Raw genomic sequence first — 23,940 nt, 5'->3', positions numbered from 1 at the left:
TGATTAATAAGGGAGGCAAGGCAAATTAGACTTTGAGTTCCTTGAGAGTTGAAGGTATAAATATCAATTACCGTAAAATTCTGCGTACTTGTGTGTGTTCTGCAAATAGTTGTTGACTGACAAGTCTTGTTGACCAAGAATCCTGGTGTACTTGAAGGTAAAAGTTAGGTCTGTTTCAAGCAGTGACTAAATAATAAGGCCATAGGATTAATCAAATAAACTGAATACCTACAAGTACCATATGAACCTGTGGGGATGGAGAGGTTCCTTGAGGGAAGTGATATCATCCTGTTTTCAGGTACTGTAGAGTTACCACTTAGTTAACCGGCAGTTGCACCCAGAACTATAGTGTAACCACTACCAAATGAGGTGGTGCTTCTCATCTCTGCTGCTGCCCAGAGGCCCCGAGGGGTGAAAGTGTGTTAGGTATATCTAAAGAAGCAGTAACAGTCTCAGTGTGGGGATTTGGGCCAGTTGAACCGCTGTGAAATCCCAGCTGGTCTGATTCAAGAGGCACTTCTGAGCCTTGAGCTGGGCTCCCTTCCTTGCCCCCGTCTTGACACATAGCATTATAAAATTGTTGAGATCCTTTTGGGAGGAACATTGGTGGGTTTCAGGATGGCTGAGAATTTTTTTTTTTGAATTTTTGAATTTTTTTATACAACAGGTTCTTATTAGTCATCCATTTTATACACATCAGTGTATACATGTCAATCCCAATCTCCCAATTCATCCCACCACCACCACCACCCACCACCACTTTCCCCACTTGGTGTCCATACATTTGTTCTCTACATCTGTGTCTCTATTTCTGCCCTGCACACCGGTTCATCTGTACCATTTTTCTAGGTTCCACATGTATGCGTTAATATATGATATTTGTTTTTCACTTTCTGACTTACTTCACTCTGCATGACAGTCTCTAGATCCATCCACATCTCTGCAAATGACCCATTTTCGTTCCTTTTTATGGCTGAGTAATATTCCATTGTGTATATGTACCACATTTTCTTTATCCATTCGTCTGTTGATGGGCATTTAGCTTGCTTCCATGACCTGGCTACTGTAAATAGAGCTGCAGTGAACATTCTGGTACATGACTCTTTGAATTATGGTTTTCTCTCAGTATAAGCCCAGTAGTGGGATTGCTGGGTCGTATGGTAGTTCTATTTTTAGTTTTTTAAGGAACCTCCATACTGTTCTGTATAGTGGCTGTTATCAATTTACATTCCCACCCACCGGGAAAGAGGGTTCCCTTTTCTCCACACCCTCTCCAGCATTTGTTGTTTGTAGATTTTGTGATGATGCCCATTCTAACTGGTGTGAGGTGATACCTCATTGTAGTTTTGATTTGCATTTCTCTAATAATTAGTGATGTTGAGCAGCTTTTCATGTGCTTCTTGGCCATCTGTATGTCTTCTTTGGAGAAATGTCTATTTAGGTCTTCTGCCCATTTTTGGATTGGGTTGTTTGTTTTTTTAATATTGAGCTGCATGAGCTGTTTATATATTTTGGAGATTAATCCTTTGTCCGTTGATTCATTTGCAAATATTTCCTCCCATTCTGAGGGTTGTCTTTTCGTCTTGTTTATGGTTTCCTTTGCTCTGCAAATGTTTTTAAGTTTCATTAGGTCCCATTTGTTTTGTTTTTATTTCCATTACTCTAGGAGGTGGATGAAAAAAGATCTTGCTGTGATGTATGTCAAAGAGTGTTCTTCCTATGTTTTCCTCTAAGAGTTTGATAGTGACCGGTCTTACATTTAGGTCTTTAATCCATTTTGAGTTTATTTTTGTGTATGGTGTTAGGGAGTGTTGTAATTTCATTCTTTTACATGTAGCTGTCCAGTTTTCCCAGCACCACTTATTGAAGAGGCTGTCTTTTCTCCATTGTATATCCTTGCCTGCTTTTTCAAAAATAAGGTGACCATATGTGCATGGGTTTATCTCTGGGCTTTCTATCCTGTTCTGTTGATCTATATTTCTGGTTTTGTGCCAGTACCATATTGTCTTCATTACTGTAGCTTTGTAGTACAGTCTGAAGTCAGGGAGTCGGATTTCTCCAGTTACGTTTTTTTCCCTCAAGACTGCTCTGGCTATTCAGGGTCTTTTGTGTCTCCATACAATTTTAAGCTTTTTTTTTGTTCTAGTTCTGTAAAAAAAAAAAATGCCATTGGTAATTTGATAGGGATTGCATTGAGTATGTAGATTGCTTTGCGTTGTATAGTCATTTTCACAATATTGATCCTTCCAGTCCAGGAACAGGTATATCTCTCCATCTGTTGGTATCATCTTTAATTTCTTTCATCAGTGTCTTACAGTTTTCTGCATACAGGTCTTTGTCTCCCTAGGTAGGTTTATTCCTAGGTATTTTATTCTTTTTGTTGCAGTGGTAAATGGGAGTGTTTCCATAATTTCTCTTTCAGATTTTTCATCATTAGTGTATAGGAATGCAAGAGATTTCTGTGCATTAATTTTGTATCCTGCTACTTTACCAAATTCATTGATTAGCTCTAGTAGTTTTCTGGTGGCATCTTTAGGATTCTGTATGTATAGTATCATGTCATCTGCAAACAGTGACTGTTTCACTTCTTTTCCAATTTGTATTCCTTTTATTTCTTTTTCTTCTCTGATTGCCGTGGCTAGGACTTCCAAGACTGTGTTGAATAATAGTGGCGAGAGTGGACATCCTTGTCTTGTTCCAGATCTTAGAGGAAATGCTTTCAGTTTTTCACCATTAAGAATGACGTTTGCTGTGGGTTTGTCGTATGTGGCCTTTATTATGTTGAGGTAGGTTCCCTCTGTGCCCACTTTCTGGACAGTTTTTATCATAAATGGGTGTAGAATTTTGTCAAAAGTTTTTTCTGCATCTATTGAGATGATCATATGATTTTCTTCAATTTATTAATATGGTGTGTCACATTGATTTATTTGCATATATTGAAGAATCCTTGCATCCCTGGGATAAATCCCACTCTCTCATGGTATATAATCCTTTTAATGTGTTGTTGGATTCTGTTTGCTAGTATTTTGTTGAGGATTTTTGCATCTATATTCATCAGTGGTATTGGTCTGTAATTTTCTTTTTTTGTAGTATTTTTGCCTGGTTTTGGTATCAGGGTGATGGTGGCCTCGTAGAATGAGTTTGGGAGTGTTCCTTCCTCTGCAGTTTTTTTGGAAGAGTTTGAGAAGGATGGGTGTTAGCTCTTCTCTAAATGTTTGATCGAATTCACCTGTGAAGCGTCTAGTCCTGGACTTTTGTTTGTTGGAAGATTTTCAATCACAGTTTCGATTTCATTACTTGTGATTGGTCTGTTCATATTTTCTATTTCTTCCTGGTTCAGTCTTGGAAGGTTATACCTTTCTAAGAATTTGTCCATTTCTTCCAGGTTGTCCATGTTATTGGCATAGAGTTGCTTGTAATACTCTCTTAGGATGCTTTGTATTTCTGTGGTTTCTGTTATAACTTCTCCTTTTTTCATTTCTAGTTTTATTGATTTGAGTCCTCTCCCTCTTTTTCTTGATGAGTCTGGCTAATGGTTTATCAATTTTGTTTATCTTCTCAAAGAACCAGCTTTTAGTTTTATTGATCTTTGCTATTGTTTTCTTTGTTTCTATTTCATTTATCTCTGCTCTGATCTTTATGATTTCTTTCCTTCTACTAACTTTGGGTTTTCTTTGTCTTCTTTGTCTAGTTCCTTTAGGTGTAAGGTTAGATTGTTTATTTCAGATTTTTCTTGTTTCTTGAGGTAGGCTTGTATTCCTATAAACTTCGCTCTTAGAACTGCTTTTGCTGCATCCCATAGGTTTTGGATCATCATGTTTTCATTGTCATTTGTCTCTAGGTTTTTTTGTTTTGTTTTTTTTTTGTTGTTTTTTTCGGTACACGGACCTCTTTGTGGCCTCTCCCGTTGCGGAGTACAGGCTCTGGACACTCAGGCTCAGCGGCCATGGCTCACGGGCCCAGCCGCTCCACGGCATGTGGGATCTTCCCGGACCGGGGTACAAACCCGTGTCCCCTGCATCGGCAGGTGGACTCTCAACCACTGCACCACCAGGGAAGCCCTGTCTCTAGGTATTTTTTGATTTCTTCAGTGGTCTCTTGGTCATTTAGTAACGTTTTGTTTAACCTCTGTGTGTTTGTGTTTTTTACGTTTTTTTCCCTTGTAATTGATTTCTAATCTCATAACGTTGTGGTCAGAAAAGATGCTTGATATGATTTCAGTTTTCTTAAATTTACTGAGGCTTGATTTGTGACCCAAGATGTGATCTATCCTGGAGAATGTTCCATGCACACTTGAGAAGAAAGTGTAATCTGCTGTTTTTGGCTGGAATGTCCTATAAATATCAATTAAATCTATCTGGTCTATTGTGTCATTTGAAGCTTGTGTTTCCTTATTAATTTTCTGTTTGGATGACCTGTCCATTGGTGTAAGTGAGGTTGTAAGTCCCCCACTATTATTGTGTTACTGTCAATTTCCTCTTTTATAGCCATTAGCAGTTGCCTTATGTATTGAGGTGCTCCTATGTTGGGTGCATATATGTTTATAATTGTTATATCTTCTTCTTGGATTGATCCCTTGATCATTGTGTAGTGTCCTTCCTTGTCTCTTGTAACATTCATTATTTTAAAGTCTATTTTATCTGATATGAATATTGCTACTCCAGCTTTCTTTTGATTTGCATTTGCATGGAATATGTTTTCCCTCCCCTCACTTTCAGTCTGTATGTGTCCCTAGGTTTGAAGTGGGTCTCTTATAGACAGCATATATACAGGTCTTGTTTTTGTATCCATTCAGTGAGCCTGTGTCTTTTGTTTGGAGCATTTAATCCATTCACGATTAAGGTAATTATCGATATGTATGTTCCTATTATCATTTTGTTAATTGTTATGGGTTTGTTTTTGTAGGTCCTTTTCTTCTCTTGTGTTCCCCTCTTAGAGAAATTCCTTTAGCATTTGTTGCAGAACTGGTTTGGTGGTGCCCAATTCTCTTAGCTTTTGCTTGTCTGTAAAGCTTTTGATTTCTATGTCGAATCTGAGTGAGACCCCTGCAGGGTAATCTTGGTTGTAGGTTCTTCCCCTTCATCACTTTAAATATATCATGCCACTCCCTTCTATCCTGTAGAGTTTCTGCTGAGATCAGCTGTTAACCTTATGGGAGTTTGCTTGTATTTTATTTGTTGTTTTTTCCTTGTTGCTTTCAGTAATTTTTCTTTGTCTTTTATTTTTGTCAGTTTGATTACTATGTGTCTCGGCGTGCTTCTCCTTGGGTTTCTCCTGCCTGGGACTATCTGTGTTTCCTGGACTTGGGTGGCTATTTCCTTTCCCATGTTAGGGAAGTTTTCGACTATAATCTCTTCAGATATTTTCTCAGGTCCTTTCTCTCTTCTTCTGGGACCCCTATAATGTGAATGTTGTTACATTTAATGTTGTCCCAGAGGTCTCTTAGGCTGTTTTTATTTCTTTGCATTCTTTGTTCTTTATTCTGTTCCACAGCAGTGAATTCCACTATTCTGTCTTCCAGATCACTTACCGTTCTTCTGCTGTTGATTCTTTCTAGTGTATTTTTCATTTCAGTTATTGTATTGTTCATCTCTGTTTGTTTGTTCTTTAATTCTTCTAGGTGTTTGTTCTTTAATTCTTCTAGGTCTTTGTTAAACGTTTCTTGCATCTTCTCGATCTTTGCCTCCATCGTTTTTCCGAGGTCCTGGATCATCTTCACTGTCATTATTCTGAATTCTTTTTCTGGAAGGTTGCCTATCTCCACTTCATTTAGTTGTTTTTCTGGGGTTTTATCTTGTTCCTTCATCTGGTACATAGCCCTCTGCCTTTTCATCTTGTCTTTCTGTGAATGTGGTCTTTGTTCCACAGGCTGCAGGACTGTATTTCTTCTTGCTTCTGCTGTCTGCCCTCTGGTGGATGAGGCTATCTAAGAGGCTTGTGCAAGTTTCCTGATGGGAGGGACTGGTGGTAGGTAGAGCTGGCTGTTGCTCTGGTGGGCAGAGCTCAGTAAAACTTTAATCCACTTGTCTGCTGGGTTGGGGCTGGGTTCCCTCCCTGTTGGTTGTTTTGCCTGAGGCGACCCAACACTGCAGCCTACCCGAGCTCTTTGGTGGGGCTAATGGCGGACTCTGGGAGGGCTCACTCCAAGGATTACTTCCCAGAACTTCTGCTGCTAGTGTCCTTGTCCTCATGGTGAGACACAGCCACACCCCGCCTCTGCAGGAGACCCTCCAACACTAGCAGGTAGGTCTGGTTCAGTCTCCTGTGGGGTCACTGCTCCTTCCCCTGGGTCCCGATGAGCACACTACTTTGTGTGTGTCCTCCAAGAGTGGAGTCTCTGTTTCCTCCAGTCCTGCAATCAAATCCCGCTATCTTTCAAAGGCTGATTCTCTAGGAATTCCTCCTCCCGTTGCCAGCCGCCCAGGTTGGGAAGCCTGATGTGGGGCTCAGAACCTTCACTCCAGTGGGTGGACTTCTGTGGTCTAAGTGTTCCCCAGTTTGTGAGTCACCCACCCAGCAGTTATGGGATTTGATTTTACTGTGATTGCGCTCCTCCTACTGTGTCATTGTGGCTTCTCCTTTGTCTTTGGATGTGGGGTATCATTTTTGGTGAGTTCCAGTGTCTTCCTGTCGATGATAGTTCAGCCGTTAGTGGTGATTTCAGTGCTCTCACAAGAGGGAGTGAGCGCACGTCCTTCTAATCTGCCATCTTGAACCAATCTCCATGGCTGAGAATTTTTGTTCCTGGAGTGACACACGCCAAATGCAATTGGCAAATGACATCAAGAACCCCAAAGAGAGCGCGGTGTGTTCAACAATATGAATCCTGGAGTGTGACAGATGCAAGTTTGGATTCTGACTCTGCCGGTTGACACTGGGAAGGAGGTGACTTTATTAGGAGCTTCAGTTGGCTCATCTTTACAGCAGGGCTGGCACTTCCCTGATAAGGAGGGCATGAGGATGCGATGATACGGTATATGTTTGGCACAGTGTTTGCTATGCAGTGGCTCTTGAGTCAACTGCAGCATCATTTCCCCTTGAGCTTTGCCCAGGTTATTACCGTTCTTTCAATCGCTCATGCAGTAGACCATGGTGGGAGGCAGAGATGGCCCAAGGAGATTAGACTGAGTAAATTAGACTCCCTGTTCCTGTCATTGGTGTGTCTTTACGAAGACACCAAGGCCTATAAATTCACACTCATTTATGCATATAGAGAGAAGTACTTTCATTAAAGAGTTTTACAAAGCTATGAAACTTGTACATGTTTTTCAACAGGAAAACTATTTTTTGTGCTAGAACATAAAACATAATAAGTCACCTGAAGGCCTCCCTCACCACACACACAACGTAACTGCCTTTCTCTAGAAAGACAGTCGCGCATCTCTGTCCTAATTATTTTTACAGAATAATTGCTAGATATTATCAAAAATTATAATTAAATGCATGTTCCAAACTAATTAATAAAATAGCATTTATTTGATAATGCACATTGGGTCCAGTTGCTTATGCTGGTGAATTAGCGAAGGTTCCACTCAATAACTGACTAGAATGACAGCAGAGTTTAATTTCAACGTGAGCCAAAAGTGGACTTTCTTCCTCACTTGCTACTTACATGAGACTTTTATAAATAGCGTAAAAGTATTTGATTAAAACCATTGCACTAATTATATTATGGGAAATGACATGTGATTTCAGCCATAACAAAAAATCTCAGATTTATGGGTTTTAGGCTGCTCAGAATTCAGAAATTCTTCTCTGTTGTTGTTTTTATTTGTCTTTATAAAGCAAGATTTTTCAAAATAGGAACAATTCCTGACACACAGCCAACCCTCAAGTATTTGTGGGCTGGCTAACCTGCTAGTGGGTTCACATGCTACTAGAACCCAGTCTTCTGTCCTCCTGCATGAAGTATCAGTACAACAGCCAGACCTTTCATTGTGAATTCAAGGTCTAGTTCTATCTCGTGAGATGTTGGAAACTTGGGCAAGGTGTCGCAAAGCATGGAACTGATGAGTATGGCATTACTGAAGTGGGCCTCTCATAGAGGGAGGTGGAGGTGGGAAGGCCAAGGATCTTCTCAACTATGCTGGGGTTTCATCAAAAGATGATGATCCAGATAAAACAGCAACTTCGATACACGTTTTAAACAGATTTGCAGATGTCTGAATTGTTTGAAGTATAGTTCTGTCAGAAAGTCCAAACTTCCTCTTTTCACCATCTCCCTTGGAGATCACTCTTAGCTTTTAGTAGCTTTGCCTCCCGAGAGAGAATTTCTCTGTCTCCTTGCCCCTATTCCTTCCAGCCCCGTATTTTTAGTTCTTTGTTGGACATCTCAGCTAGACATCTTGAGTGTGTATTACTTGCACTACAAATTCATCATATTCACAAAATGCTTCCCCAGACTAGATGTTCCTCCCAATCGCCTGGTTTTCAGAGTACTCTGTTCCTTGTTCCCTGAGCTCAGAAACTCAGTTATTATTGGCTTCTTCCTCACATCTCATTAGTTGAGTCCTACACAGTTTCATATCCAGTTACTTCTAGTGTGTCATCCTTCTCCTTGCCCAGTTCAGGTCCCCCATTGCCTCTCGTCTAGATTATTCAAATAATTGTCTCTTATTCCTCCTATCCATTGTACTCCTTGCTACCAAATTTATTCTATGAGTGGCTTTGCCCCAGTAATGTCCCACTCCTCCTCCTCCTAAAAAACACTCTTCAGTAAATTCTGTTTGTGAAATTCTCAGGCCGACCTTCTAGGCCCTCCCTCTTATACATTGTGTGTGTGTGTGTGTGTGCGCGCGCGCGTGCAGTGTATTTTATCAGGCTGTACTCGGGTCAGCTCCTTCAAGTACTTACTGTGTTGGGTCATTGTTGAATAAGTGAATTCCCCAATTAAAACCAATCCAGGACTTTCCCAGATGATTTTACCTCTTCCTTTTAGAGCTGCTCCCTCCACCTGGAATGGTTTTTCCATCTTCCTCCCTCTTTGGAAAAATCCTTCCATTCTCTAAAACCCATCTCCAATACCATGTCTCTCATGAAACATAAGCTTTATTTTTGGTTTTTGAACCACCACAGAACTTCATCCTTCCCATCTTGCACCTGGTATTGTAATCACTTCTGCACTTTTCTCATCATGCTTCCTAGATTACAAGCCACTTATGGGCAAGGCAAGTGTCTTACCTGATACTGTATCTCAGCATGACATCTAAATCAGAATATGTGGATAAGGAGTATTGATGCATTTAATTAGGTAGAAAAAGAAAAGGTTTTCAAGCCTGGGCCTCCCTAATTTCTAGGAAGGTTGGCTTTTATTACACATTCCAGTACTCTTTGCTAGTTACACATCAAAGAGTTTGTTGAAATCTGATGATAAGTATGTACTAGAGCTTTCTTTCTTCCAGTTTTGAGTGTCTTATATAAATAGTAAACACGGGGCTACATTATATCCTTAATGCAATTAGACTCTTGAAATTCTTAATAAGGGAGTTCCAGGAACATAGTAGGTGCTCACAGAGTGGTTGTGGTTGAGTTGAATAATGTCATATTGAAAACCTCAAGAGAAATGGTGTGCCTGATTTCTTAACTATTTTAAATTCTCAAGACTCTTTAAAAACCATTTAGTTATTCTAGAGGGGAGAGAAGGGATGTCTTTTCAAGGAGATTATCATTAAGAATGTATAACACCATCTCTAAACTTGGAATAATCTTCCTTTTTCTTTCTTTAAGATTTAGTCGTCATGATCTCTTAATTGCTAAATCAGTTAGCCTTTGTCTCCATTGTCATCCCTCAGAATCTCAGCCTTTCTCTACAAGCATTACTGCCTTCCCCTCCTTGCCTGAACGGATGCCTGGCTCTCTCCCGAGCGGACCCCTTCACCTGCAGCCCTCCAAAGGGTGCCCTTTCATTCACTTCACATCAGCAGTCGAAGCCAGTGGCAGGGCTGATAAAGGCTGTGGTTGATTCCCACCCCCACCTCCTGTTCCTTTCCAGTCTCTTCCGGAACTGGACTCCTTCTACCTTCTTGTGAAAACCCAACCCCTTTCAGGCCTGTGCCGTGGGTCTCTACCCCCTCCTCAGCCTTGCTGGGAGATTTCCCAATTAATTAAAAACTTGACACTTGGTCCACTCAGAGCCTGCCATCATCCTGGGTGTCACTGCTGTTCACAAGGTCAGGCCCCCAGTAACGTCGTCTCAGGGCTTGGGCCACATCACCTCTAGTGAACCTCTGCCTGTCTCGACTTCAGTTACCTACTTACAGACCCCAAAGAAGACCTTGTCATCAGCCCTCACTGTCACCTCCAGGATCCACGCGTGCCATCCAGTACAGCCTTCTCTGCCTCTACGCAGAGAAATCTGGAATTGCAGATCCGTTCCCAGCTTTCTAACCGCCTCTCAAGCCCTGGCTACTAGCTTCCCCTTAGCTTGCTGCACTAGCCCCCTGACTAGTTTTCCCTCTTCCATTCTGCCACCTACAATCCATGCTTCCCCCAACAACCAGAACAGTCTTTTGAAAACATGAACTGAATCATGGCGCTCACTGCCCCCACACACAAGTCTGCAGTGACTTCCCACTCCACTTGGAATAACAGGCCAGACTCTGCCTCACAGCCTACGAGGCCCTTTTTCACATGGCCCCTGCACCCCTCTCCAGCCTGTCACTCTCCCCTGAGTGCCCCTGGCTTTCTCCCTTGCTGCTTCTTCTAAGACTTGCATTGACCGCCCCCTCCCTTCTCTATGCGTGCAAGACTAGGTCCTGCCTCAGCTCTCAGCTTGCACACCGCCTCGGACCTTGCTGCGCGCCTTCCCGTCTCTTTTATCTGAAACTCTGTGTGTGTGTGTGGGTGGGTGTGTGGGTGTGTGTGTGTGTGTGAGAGAGAGAGAGAGAGAGAGAGAGCGCACATTTACTGCCGTCGGAGGTTACTGATTTATCAGCTTATATATTAGCTCTTTTCCCTTCTGGGATGTAGGCTCTGGAGGATAGGGACTTTGAATATCTTATTCACCTCTGATTCCCCAGCATCTGATAGTACCTGATTCATATTGGGTATTTAATAAATATTTTCTGACTAAGTGAATAGCGTAAGCATCCTACCTCCCTCTGGCCTTCAGTGTACCATACTCCTTCTCATACCATCTTCTTTTCTTGGCCAAGGAAATGAATACCTGTTCTTTATATTGCAGCCCCATTGCCATGAATTTCCCTGTTATCTCACTTTGTCCAATTCCCAGAGTACATGGCCTGTCCATTGTTCATAGCATTGACCATCTGACATATTAATCTTTATATATGTTAGTATCTCACTAATGAATCAGCCCCTCAGCCCACCTGCCACCTGCCCCCAGCCCCCAGAAAGTAACTTTTGGAGAATAAGGAGTAGGTGGGTTTTTTCCTCTCTGTTGTATCCCCAGTCCTTTCTGTTGCATCCCCAAGTGCTTCTCGCACTGGGATAACCCAAGAAATATGTGATTGACCATCTACTCCCCCTTTCCATGTTCTTGTCTCTCCTGATTATCTGCCTCTCTGACTGCTCTTGCTGGAGGTCCCCTACATGTTGTAAGCATTTTCTTAAATTTTGCATCTAGTCTACTCATTATATAATCTGCCCCAGGATTATTCTTTTCTTCTCCTTTAGCTTCAACTATCACTTCTTTGTGGATGAGCACACATCGATCTTTCTGACCTGAACTCTCTACTGAATCACAGTGCTCAACTTCTGGTTGAGATGTTTGGGTTCTCACCTGCCCTCAGGTTGGAGAAAACCGTACCATTTACCTCCCCACGTGTGTCCCCTTCGGTTATGCTTCCCTGTCACCTTCACTAATGTATTGTGGCCTACCTAGCCACCTGGGTTCCGAGCCTGAGAGCCCTGCTCAGCATCTCTCTCTCCCAGGCCACGCATCCAACATTTCTCCAAGTCCGTTGCTTCGACCACGGGAATATGTCTCTTGTCTTCCCAGCTTCCCACCACTTCCCCCTCAGCAGTCCAACATACTCCTTCTCTTCTACAGCCCAATTCTAACCCACTTCTCTGCGTAATTTACAGAGAGAGAGAAAGCCCTCTGCCCTCTGGTCCCGAAATCTGCCACAGCCGCGTCCTTTCTGGGGACACTTGGGACTTTGTTGATGATGTCCCCTCAATAGTGGGCTGAATTTTGATGCATGTGGCTAGCCTGTAGATTTTTGCATTAAGGAACTGTAAACTGTTTTGGTTCTAAAACTTCCCCGATAGGTCCAAGCTCCTGTCCTTTGTCTACCCACAAATGTTTTCCCTTGGTATGTCTTTCATAAACTTCTTCCCATAAACAGAGCACATTCTGAAGCTCAGTGCCAAAGACAATGACATCATCTCCAAAGTGGGCTACTGCCCGTGATGGTTCCCCAAGACAGGCCCTGCTCCCTCCTGCCTACCGCCGACATCTCCTGCCTCCTGAAACCCAACATGCATCCCAACAGCCTCACTTGCTGACTGTTCCCTGACTTCAGTGCCTTAAGAATAGAGGTGTCTGTTGAGGCAGATGCTTTAACTTAAGTTGCGTTTTAGAGCCAAATGCTTTCACAACTGGAGGGTTTTCCCTGGAAATGGCCTGGAGTTGGAGCTGCTGATAGGAACTCACAGGTGGGCCTCTGGGGCAGTCACACAGGATGCTTTTTTAGGTTCTGACTCTATTGGGAATGGGATTACTAGGATTTGTTATTGTCAAGTCTGATGGGACTTAATCCAATTTTTTTTTTCCTTTTTTGGTGGGTCATGTGCCATTTCAGTATCTAGGCCTAGATCCTCTTAACACCTTAAAACTTCATAATTTTAGCTTACAGATTTTCATTAGTAAGTCACTTGATTGCAGTGAAGTGATCTATAGGTTAAAATCTTACCACAGGCTTCTGAATCACCTGAAGTAGAAGGCAATGCAAGTTTGTAGAGTGCCCTGGAGAAGTAGTTACTATGCTGGGCATTGGTGATCTTATTAAATTCTCTAAGAAGCGTAGGTAGCCTTCACTGCATTTTAAAGATCAGAATCAAGTAAGGTTCAGAGAGGTTATGTAACTACTGATGTCACACAGCAGCTAGCAAAGAGTTGATGCGGTATTTGATCGTAGATTTAGCTCTGTGCCTCTGAAAGTTATGTTCTTTCCACCATATTCAGTAAATTTGACTTGTTTGCAGATCATACGTAGCACTGAAAATGTTTTATTTCTCGTCTCATTACAGTGATCAGTTAAGTAACATTTTTTGCATTCTCCCTTTCCTATCTTTTCTCCTCGCCACTGCCTTAGAGCATACTCCTTCCACGTTACTGCGGACGGTCAGATGCAGCCTGTCCCCTTCCCCCCGGACGCCCTCATTGGCCCCGGCATCCCCCGCCACGCTCGCCAGATCAACACCCTGAACCACGGGGAGGTGGTGTGTGCGGTGACCATCAGCAACCCCACGCGACACGTGTACACGGGCGGCAAGGGCTGCGTCAAGGTCTGGGACATCAGCCACCCCGGCAACAAGAGCCCCGTCTCTCAGCTCGACTGTCTGGTGAGTGAACGTGGATGAACGTGGTTTAAGCCCTCATGCAGAAAATAGGACCTGGATGTATCAGCAACACACAGAATTGATCCCAAGCGGGTAGTTGTCTTCAGTGGTTTGTGCTGTTTGACTTGGAGCGCTGACGAGAAGGTGTGTCTTCTTTCAGTTACTTAAGGTAGATTTATCCGGTTCTTCACGTGTGGCACTTGCTCCAGTGCAGTTTTCATTCACCCTGCCCAGTGCATGGGAACAGGCAGACCACTTGCTTTCCTATCTGATAAAGGAGTTTAAGAAAACTACGAGCCCACGATGGTTTCTGTGAGAGTGCACCCAAGTATCAGAATCTGTCACACTGTGAGACAAGAGTAACTTAATACTTCACGTGGCAAACGCTAGCTCCCCCGTTAGCTGTCTCATGGGTATTCGTCCTTGGGTTATTTAGGAAATTTCAGTTTGATTTTCATCCTCGGACCAGCAGTAGCATGTTTCGCGGCAGCACGATGCTAGGTCAGTTTAAGGTGACTGCACAAGATTCCCATAACCTCACGAGCTGGGAGGACGTGGTGTTTTCTGTCACGTAACACGCCTTGGTCAAGCCTTGCCTCCAGTTGGTGCTGCTTAATCGAGCCCATGCTGTCCCTTGGCCAGGTAACACAGGGCCAGGCGAACGGAAGGGACCACAAGGTCTCTAGCTCCCTGGCACTTGTTTGGCAGCAGAAAGAGGGCCTTTCAGCAGCCAGGCCGTGTGTACCCAGTTCCCGGTGTGGCTCCTCCGGGGTTGTGAGCGCTGCTGCGTCTGCATGTGCGAATGACTCAGGCGGCTGGTTGATTTGCTGGTGCCGAGAGTGGGTCTAGATCTTTGCATTTTCATGCTAATTAAGATTAAATATCTCAGTACTGAATTTTGTAGATCAAGTTTAAGTACTTCCTTAATTTCATGTAATTTACTAGCATTAATCCACTTTATCATTGTCATAAGTGAAAATAGCTCATTGAAACCAGGAGGGAACACAATACTTTTATGGATTTTTGCTCTCATGTTAATGCTGTTTTCCTTTCCTCATGAATAACCTCTTGATGGGTTTTGTCTCTACAGAACAGGGATAACTACATCCGTTCCTGCCGATTGCTCCCTGATGGTCGCACCCTAATTGTGGGAGGGGAAGCCAGTACCCTGTCCATTTGGGACCTGGCGGCTCCCACCCCGCGCATCAAGGCAGAGCTGACGTCCTCGGCCCCCGCCTGCTACGCCTTGGCCATCAGCCCCGACTCCAAGGTCTGCTTCTCATGCTGCAGCGACGGCAACATCGCCGTGTGGGACCTGCACAACCAGACGCTGGTGAGGTGGGTCAGCAGGGTCCCTGACCAGGGCACTGGATTTACCTGTGCTGTGCCAGAGAGCTGTGTGTGTGTTTTTTTAAAAAGATGAAACATAACTGTCTTACTAAAAATTGTTAAGAATAGGGCCGTTTTAAGATGCTGTAAAATCTTGTTTTCTGCACCATTTGAACTTTATCGGATGAGGGGTTGTTTTCTTTCTTTTTTTTTTTTTTTAATTATACTAAGCATCACCAATTCAGGTTTTAAAATAGGAGGTCGCTTTTATTTATTTTTCTTTTTTATAAATTTATTTATGTATTTGTTTATCTTTGGCCGTGTTGGGTCTTTGTTGCAGTGCTCGGGCTTCTCATTGCGGTGACTTCTCTTGTTGCGGAGCACGGGCTCTAGGCATGCAGGCTTCAGTAGTTGTGGCACACAGGCTCAGTAGTTGTGGCTCATGGGCTCTAGAGCGCAAGCTCAGTAGTTGTGGCACACGGGCTTTGTGGCACTGCGGCATGTGAGATCTTCCCAGACCAGGGCTCGAACCCGTGTCCCCTGCATTGGCAGGCGGATTCTTAACCATTGCACTACGAGGGAAGTCCCAGGAGGTCAGTTTTACATAATTAATGCACATAAGGTGCCCGTGACCTCATGAGCTCGTTAGACTTACGTAGTTTGCCACCTGTGCTAACAAACCATCGTTGTCAGTAGGCACTCACTGAGAAGGTTCACAGTGCGTGGCGCAGTCCTTGGTGCTGTGTGTATCTGACACGTTCTTTCCTTCGACAAATGATCATTGAGCTCTTACCCTGGGCCCAGGCATTGTGTTGGGTGTGCCTCACCCTGAAATGATCTAGATAATCTGTTGCCCCACCTTACAGGATGGATAGACATAACTGTTTGTTTAGAAATGAGGTTGTGTAGGATCGGCACTGATAGGAAAAGCCCTGAAACACGTGTGTCTCCAGACGTCAGCACCTGAGAGAGCAGGAAGCCAGAGGTGTGATCCGCTAACGGGTGTGCAGAGGGTGTAGTGGATCCCAGCTACAGGTCCAGGGGAGGGTGGGAGGAGAAGAGGCCCCTGCTGTCTGTCTGTAATGTATTTTGCAGGACGGAGCTCTATAAATGATTCCAAAAACAAAACAGTTAATCACTTTTTCGCCTTTTGAGTAAGGCTCTTATGAGGAACTGCTTCGAGGCCCCAGCCCCCGTGTCTTTCGTACACTTTACCTGCTCCTGGGGCAGCTGAGTCACACTGAGGTGCTTTCCACGCTCCTTCCTTGAGAGCACGGCCTCTCATCCTGCACAGCCTCCTACAGTTGCGTTGTTGCTCGCTGGCAGGATTTGTTCTGCTGCTCACTGTGCCCATCCCCAGAGCTTTTAGCAGGGAAACGACTCCTCGCACCCTCTGAAATTCTCGCCTTCTTTCACATCACACCGACAGAATAGGTCTCAGGTTGTATCTTGGATTAGTTCATTTTCACGTGGCTGTGTTTTCTTTTGATTCAGGTGGAGAATTCCTTCCATCAGTTGTTTCAGTTGTTTTTAGCATAAGAGTAATTTGAAGAGGACTTCGTAAGTGTTCAGAAATAAACAAAACGTGCAGGAGATTCAGCATCTCAATTAAACTTTAATCTCTCTACGTATATGCTTTGTTATTACTTTGAATAATAGAAAATATAATAAAAACCAAAAGGAAATCTACGCATAGGGCCTGTAATGAAATTGATGGCTGAGGAATTCTAAACTGAGTTCACCTAAAAATTAACTGTTGAAGGACTTTTCTCCACGTTGGCATCTTCAGGCAATTCCAGGGCCACACAGACGGGGCCAGCTGTATTGACATTTCTAACGACGGCACCAAGCTCTGGACGGGCGGCTTGGACAACACGGTCCGGTCCTGGGACCTGCGCGAAGGGCGGCAGCTGCAGCAGCACGACTTCACCTCCCAGGTATGCACTCGCGCACGTGACATTTTAGAGACCTGGTTTTGTGAAATATATGAGAGACTTCAGCGGCAATTCATTGACCACATGACAGAGTCACTTTTACTCTGAATTAGATAACTAAAAATTTTGTTGTTTTCTGTCAAAATACAACAGTATATATTTTATTGAAGGACAGAAAAAAATTTCATTTATTACAGGCTTTTAGCAGGTTTTTATTTCAATGACCATTACTCTATAGATCTTTGAATTTCACACAATTGATTAGTAAGTTAGATTGTGGAGATCTGACTCATTACTTGGGATCACACCTTTGGCTTTGATTTCTTCCTGTACAATTCACATTATCTTGATTTCCTTCATTATTTAAGTAGTATCCCCAGAGGAAGCAGTGCCTCCCCTTTAAAGGAAGTGTGTCCTCTATAGCCACCATCACCGTCACCTGTTTTAATTCTAGATCTTTTCTCTGGGCTACTGCCCAACTGGAGAGTGGCTGGCGGTGGGGATGGAGAACAGCAACGTGGAGGTGCTGCACGTCACCAAGCCCGACAAGTACCAGCTCCATCTCCATGAGAGCTGCGTCCTGTCACTCAAGTTCGCCCATTGTGGTAAGCAGGCCCCTGGCGTCCACTGCCTGTCATTCCTCCTTCCTCCTGATTCATTTCAAGTCCGGTCTTTAGTTCATTGACGTGTCCCTCTTCAGAATTATATTACTTCCTCACGCATGCCTACTTCCCAAATACCATGTAATTTTCTGCAGTTTATCCACTTTATCCTTGTTCTGAGTATAAATGACTCATTAAATCTAGGAGAGTGGGCTTTATTTTTCCAACGAAAAGAAACTCTTATTTGTTGCAGATCAGATTAGGTGAGTTTTCTGTGTATCATTTGACGCTCTGTAACACAAGTCTCGGGACTCTGACAAAGGAATAAACACTACCTTTTTTGAAACCCTGTTCCTATAGGCAAATGGTTTGTAAGCACGGGAAAGGACAACCTTCTGAATGCCTGGAGAACACCTTACGGGGCCAGTATATTCCAGGTAACACTTCACTTGTGTAGCCTTCACCCACTGTGCGCTCACTGCATGGTTCTCTGTGCCTTCTCGCAGGTTAATGACGCACGGACGTGTCCTAGGAGGTAGGAGCTAGTGTCACTCCCATCGCACAGAGGGGAAAACTGTGCCTGAGGGGGAGACTAGGGTCACAGCTGCAAGCTGTGCAGACAGGAGTTGTGTCCAGTTCTCTTTGAGCTCAGAGCCAAGGTGCCGTGCCCATGGCCCTAACTAGCTCTTCACACCCCATCCCTTTTTACATGTTAGAGTAGCAGTTTCATGTCTTCTGTGAAATTTATTTATTTATTTAATTTTAATTATGGCTTTTAAAATTTTTGTTTAAAATTTGAGCATTTTGCTTGAATATTCATTCGTGTTGTTATTCCTGATTTCCCGCCCCCAAAAGAGTGCTGTGGAAAAGTGTAATAAATCTTGATTAATTTTATGAACTTTTATTCTTATTAACTCAGTGGTACTTTGTGTAGTTTGTGGAATTATTGCAGGAGAACCAGATTGTAGGCATGATACACACTCACATACAGATCTCTCTTCTCTCCTGCTAGTAGGTGAGAATTTCATAGGCAAGTTAAAGAAGGTTTCCTTTTTAACCTTCTGTATTTAGGATGTTATTTTCTAGGTGGTGGTCTGTTTTTAGGAATAACATAACAGCGTTGCAGTTTTCTTGACCATGTGGTACTAAGTCGTAGAGGAGATTAATTCATTTGAATCTAAAACTGCATATATTGAGTGAAAGTACTGTGCAAGATCATAGGACAAAAATAGCAGATTCTCACTGTCGTGAAGTTTATAATGTAATACAGTGGTTTTTGTATTGTCGATCACAACCTTTTAGATGGTCCCAACCAGCACTTTTTTAAAAAATGAAATTAAAAATGTTAAGAGTATATTTTTTGTAGTGAGTATAAGTATTATATCTCGTTTCTCTGGGTTATGAAGTAAAATTATGTCTCGGGTCTCTGGGTTGTGAAGTAAAATGTATTTATTACAGGTTGCGTTCCAGAAGTTTGAGAAACACTGGTAGTAGGTTAGCATCTGCGTGTCAGACGTTCCAAGTCCCAGTTAAAATCCTGTGGGCTTTGTTTGTTTAGCACAGTTTAGTTTAAAGTTAACCGTGACTGCTTTGCAGTGGGTGTAGTTGAACATGGTATTTGGAGCTCTAATAAGAGTGGTAACATTTTTCTTACTAACTATTGAACTCCTCCCTACTTGCACATTTATATTCTATTTTTACATAGGGGACGACGAGGTTTTATGTTGAAATATTTTTACATTCCCTATCTCAAAAACTATAGTATTTTCAATATGGTTCCCCACTATTACCTCACCTGGACTCCGAGGCCACCTTCTGTCGTGGCAGACAGGTAAGCCGTCTTTACCTAATTACCTCTTTTACGGAAGGTGAGGGCCGAGACAGGTTAAGTGACGTGTCTAGCATTCTGCAGCTCCATCTACATCCAAGCCATCCGAGTGAAGGTGAGGGTTTTCACACTGAGAACCCTGTGCTCTTAGCTGGAGACTAGGATTTGAAGTAGAGCCTTCCTTCATCAGCGTCCAGGACTGCCTTTCCTCGCTTGGGCTCCTGTTTTGGTCAAGGGAACATGTTATGCTTCTTTTTGCTCCAGATCCTCCAGGCCTGCCTCTCAGTGTTCATGGGTTTTCTTTCAGTCTTTAACGTGTTCGTGTGTCTCTTCCCAGTCCAAAGAATCCTCATCGGTGCTCAGCTGTGACATTTCTGTGGATGACAAATACATTGTCACTGGCTCTGGGGATAAGAAGGCCACGGTTTATGAAGTTATTTATTAAGGACAAATCTTCATGCGAACTGGACTCCTCCTTGTAGCACTTTGTTCTGTCATCCTTCTGTTCCCCCGCATCCGAAACCAAGGATTTCCAGTACTCATTGCAGTCGTGGAGCTCAGTCCCCGCCTTCCCCCACTTCCTTCCTGCTGTTGAATTGTGAATACTCGTTAAGAACCTGTGATACCAAATCTTCAGCTATCTACTCGGAAGAACATGGATAAACCCTACTTAACAGTGAAAGGAATCTTTAATTATGTATTATATCTGTAATATATTTATTTTGTTTAAAGAAGGCTTTCTAACAATGACTGACTAAATAAAGCTGTCTGCTCCTGCATTGATAATGAAGATGCGTTGTATTTGATACCCCTCCCCCCCTTTTTTTGGCAAAGGAGGGGAAAGGAAGGTCTAAAATAACTGATTAAAAATGTCACTAAATGTAGACTAATGACTGTATAGAGATGTGAAATGTATAATTACATATGGAAGCAATATGTTGCTGTGTTGTTAGATGTTTTTGTTTTTTACTTATTTTAAAGATGTTTGGAAATTTGAATAATTAGAAGGTGACAGACCATGTCATATTCATTTGAGTCTATTTGGACAACTTTAACCAATATATCTATAGCTTTAGATTATATTCGATAAAAGTAATTGGACTTTTTCTTTTTTTCTTTTTTTGACTTGTTGACAAGTGTCTTTGTAATATGTTTTTAATTCCCTTTTTTAAATTGTATTATAGACAGATGAACAAATTAAATTTGGCCTCAAAGTGAGAACTTAATCCCTTCTGGGTATTTTTGCCACATTTCTTTGCAGAGGGAGATGTATACCTTTGGGCAGTTTTGTCAACACGAGAAATGATGGGTTATTTTTTGGCGTGTTCTTTGGGAACTGCACAGATTCAGGGGAGGATTCCTCCCACTGTGCAAGTCAAGTCTTTTACAAGACAAGGAGCAGAGGAGGATTTGCAAGGACCTCCCTCTGAAAATCAGAAAGAATGGACTCTCACCTGGGATGAGAACTTGCTTTCTTTACCTCCGGTTCTTTCCATGTCTTAGCTGGATGTCCCTGAAATGGACACAGGCTGTGCCATTGTGCCAGAAACATTGTTGTTAACTTTTATGTTGTTGTTGTTGCTGTTAAACTATGATATGTGACTCCTTTTTTTTTTATTATTATTTTTTGTTTGAATGCTTTAAAAATCCTTTAAGTCTGTGGATCTGCTGATGTACAGTGCCTTTGCTGCTATGGATCAAAATCAAGAGAACTGTGTAGATAAACTTTATTGTATAAGTAGAAAATTACTTAATTTCATACTAGAAATGGATGGATGCTGCAAGTTGAAATGGATTGTCCATTGACGTTCCTAATGTGGTAGCAGGAAAAAAAAAATGGTGTCTTAAGTGCTTAGTGTTTGATGTCTTTAACAGTTTCGTAAAACTCTACAGTGTAGAAAGATTTTGATACTAAACTGTGCATTGTACATAGTTCTAATGCATTGTATTGACCACCAGTACTTCTATAATGGTAGATTGTTTGTGCATTCAGACTTTTAAGCATTAAACATAAATAACTTCTAGTATGCTTATTTCTAATTCTTTGTTTTGCTGGCTTTAGTTTATTTTCATCTTTGAGTGTGCCACTCGTATATATTAAAGATTACTAGTTTTATTCAAGGGAGATTGCTGTAAAAAGTCATGTGGGCTTTCTGATTGTTGCTGTTTTGGTTCTGTGTTTGTTCCTACTTGAGAAGAGCTAGAAGGGAGGGTGGATGGAGGTTATCGATGACGGCAAGTATTTATTGCGTGCCTCTTTAGTTTGTCAAAAAGTTGTCATGTTACCGAAAGCCGTGATGCTTTAGAGCTGTGCTGTTCAATATAGTTACCACTGGCCATTTGTGGCTGTTTGATTTTAACTTGATTAAAATTTAAAATGCAGCTTATCAGTCATACTAACTACATCTCAAATGTCCAGTTGCCACATACAACTAGTGGCTAGCATGTTGGACTACGTCAATTTATAGAACATTTCCAAGATCCCAGAAAGCTCTGTGGGACCAAGGCTGCTTTAGAGTTAGCCGATGCATACCATTTCCAGCCTTGGGGGTTTGGGAACCGTTTCCAACGTGATACACTGAAGGCTTTGAACGCCTGAGGTCCCTCGGGCTGCTCCTGCTTGGCTTTGTGAAGCTTCAGCGTAAGAAGGTCCTTAAAGAATTCTAAACTTCTGGGACTCAAAAACCTGACATTTTATGCATCCACTGGGTAGAAAGAAGGCTGGGCGTTGGGAGCCCCCACGGTGGTCTGGAGTGTCTCAGTGATCAGCTGTGAGAGGTAGCGAGTCTTTAGGTGCTAAGAGTTCAGCAGTGTTCATCATGGAAGCAGCACTTCACATGTGAGTGCCATGAGTGCTGCTACATCAGATGAATACATTTTTGAAGTGTTAGCTTAATTAATTTCTGTTTATCCTTATTAACATTTCTTATAAAGTAATAAATAGAGAATTGGAGTAAAAGAAGAATCATCTTGACACAAGGAGTCTGACACTTGCCTACTGTGTTGACACTTGTAGAAGAAGAAAGCGCCTACCTCAGGGAGTTAGAACTTTGGTTTGGTGCCTGGTGGGTCAAGTCTGTGATGCCCTTCAGTTTTCTCCTTAGAGAGATCCAAAACACTGGCCGTTGTACTGGATCAAAAATCGAGGTGAACGTGTGAATAAACCTAGCTTTTTAAAATAAATGGGCATCTACTTCCTCTCACTGCTGAGGTTTTATCAGATTAGATTTTTTTATGTCTCTGATATCAATCTCAGGCCTGGATTGCTGTGCACAGCAGTCTTGATGTTGTCGTTTTAATTATAACTTGGTCTGCCATAGTTTTTACTCCCAGTCTGGTCTTGCAGAGTCTGAAGAACGACAAAGACAGAATCACCCTGAACCAGGGAAAACTTAGTTCCAATGAAAGAAGAGAATGGTGCGTAGGACTGGAAGGTTGACTTACGTAGAACTACCAAGAAGTAAAAAGAATCCCTGATTGAAGACCTTCCAAGACCGGCAGGTCAAATGTACAGTGATAGATGCTAACATCTAAAAGTTTTTGCAGGTACACACCTCACTTGTGGGCCACTACTTACTGGCTTCTTGGCCAGTGAGCTGCAGAAGATCAGTCTTACCCTGGAATGGTGTGTGTTGAAGCTTGAACCGCAGCCCTGTAACACCTGCAAGTGGTTGGAGTTCCGCAGCCATGGCATATCCAGAAACTCAGTTTCAGGCCATCTCGTAGCCACGAAATCCTGGGACCCTACAGCCAAGAGCAGGAGAAATTGATGTTGCAATTTCTGGACAGAGGTGCAGTCCCCGAGCAAGACTTTGATCAGCTAGACCGTCAGTGATGCTCTCAGCTGCGCCATATGGCCAGTTTTTGTATCCTCAGTTGGACATTCTTGCACTGGCATCATATAACTAAAGGGATTTGTCAACTTATATTTTTGGCAGTTGTAAGGAGATTTGTACTGGAATTCCTTGCCCAGCATTAAGTAAACAGTTACAAAATTCTAGAGATGTGGGTACCAAAAGAAATTCTTTCGACATTCTTGGATATACATGTCTGGAGCTACCAGCTCCTGGGCAACCTGTAGGGTGGCATCAGCAACGAGCTCTGGGTCCTGCCACCCCTCAGTTTCCCGCTGGGGCATCAGCAGCAGAAGCAGTGACTCACCACCATCCCTGTTTTTTGTTTTTTTGGGTTTTTTTGTTCTTTTGTTTTTTGTTTGTTTTGTTTTGTTTTTGCTTTTAACTAATTGCACTTATTTGCCTTTCAGTTCAAGCTTCCATTCAGAACTGACAATGGAAATACTGTATTTTTGACAACCCAAGCACGTCAGAAAACCTCTCGTGTTGGAACATTTTAACACCAATGCTGTTCTAGTGGTAGGAACTTAACTTTCGTTACAAGCTGCTGTTAACATTTTATTTTAGTTCTTTTAGTTTTAGTTCAGGTTTTTGGCAGCAAGTGGCAGAATTTTTTGGTCCCAGATAGGAACTAGCAGCGGAGCTGGGCTCTAGTTTACCTCTCCCCAGGGAAGGAAATCCTCAGCTGAGATCTTAGGTATTTGGCCTACAGGGAAGGAGAATTCCCACAGGGCTGCCTTTAGTCCAGAGGAAAACCATGAGCACAGTGCTTTCACAGAAGTTGTTCTGTCTGATCTCACAGCAGGCCTAGACAGGCTGGATGCCAGAATACTGAATTTACGCTATAGGGCACAAAGCATCAGAGGAGA

At 42.7% G+C, this 23,940-nt stretch overlaps 1 protein-coding gene across 10 annotated transcripts in view; it reads left to right on the top strand.

Moving 5' to 3' along the window:
* TLE4 (TLE family member 4, transcriptional corepressor) overlaps positions 1-21,241 on the top strand; it is a 155,609-nt gene extending 134,368 nt beyond the window's left edge. For all 10 annotated transcript variants that reach the window (XM_027105634.1, XM_027105633.1, XM_027105636.1 and 7 more), the window contains 6 exons: positions 13,278-13,527; positions 14,615-14,862; positions 16,643-16,790; positions 17,242-17,392; positions 17,750-17,826; positions 19,555-21,241. In XM_027105634.1, coding sequence (XP_026961435.1) covers positions 13,278-13,527; positions 14,615-14,862; positions 16,643-16,790; positions 17,242-17,392; positions 17,750-17,826; positions 19,555-19,662 — 982 coding nt within the window. In that variant the 3' untranslated portion in view covers positions 19,663-21,241. The remainder of the gene's footprint in view (positions 1-13,277; positions 13,528-14,614; positions 14,863-16,642; positions 16,791-17,241; positions 17,393-17,749; positions 17,827-19,554) is intronic.
* Positions 21,242-23,940: the final 2,699 nt, after the last annotated feature.

This window comes from Aethalodelphis obliquidens, unplaced genomic scaffold (assembly GCF_003676395.1).
Source record: "Aethalodelphis obliquidens isolate GAN/ISIS:26980383/991018 unplaced genomic scaffold, ASM367639v1 scaffold7, whole genome shotgun sequence".
Classification (NCBI taxonomy): Eukaryota; Metazoa; Chordata; class Mammalia; order Artiodactyla; family Delphinidae; genus Aethalodelphis; species Aethalodelphis obliquidens.
The sequence above is the reverse complement of the archived record's forward strand: the minus strand, read 5'-3'. Positions and strand labels throughout refer to the sequence as shown.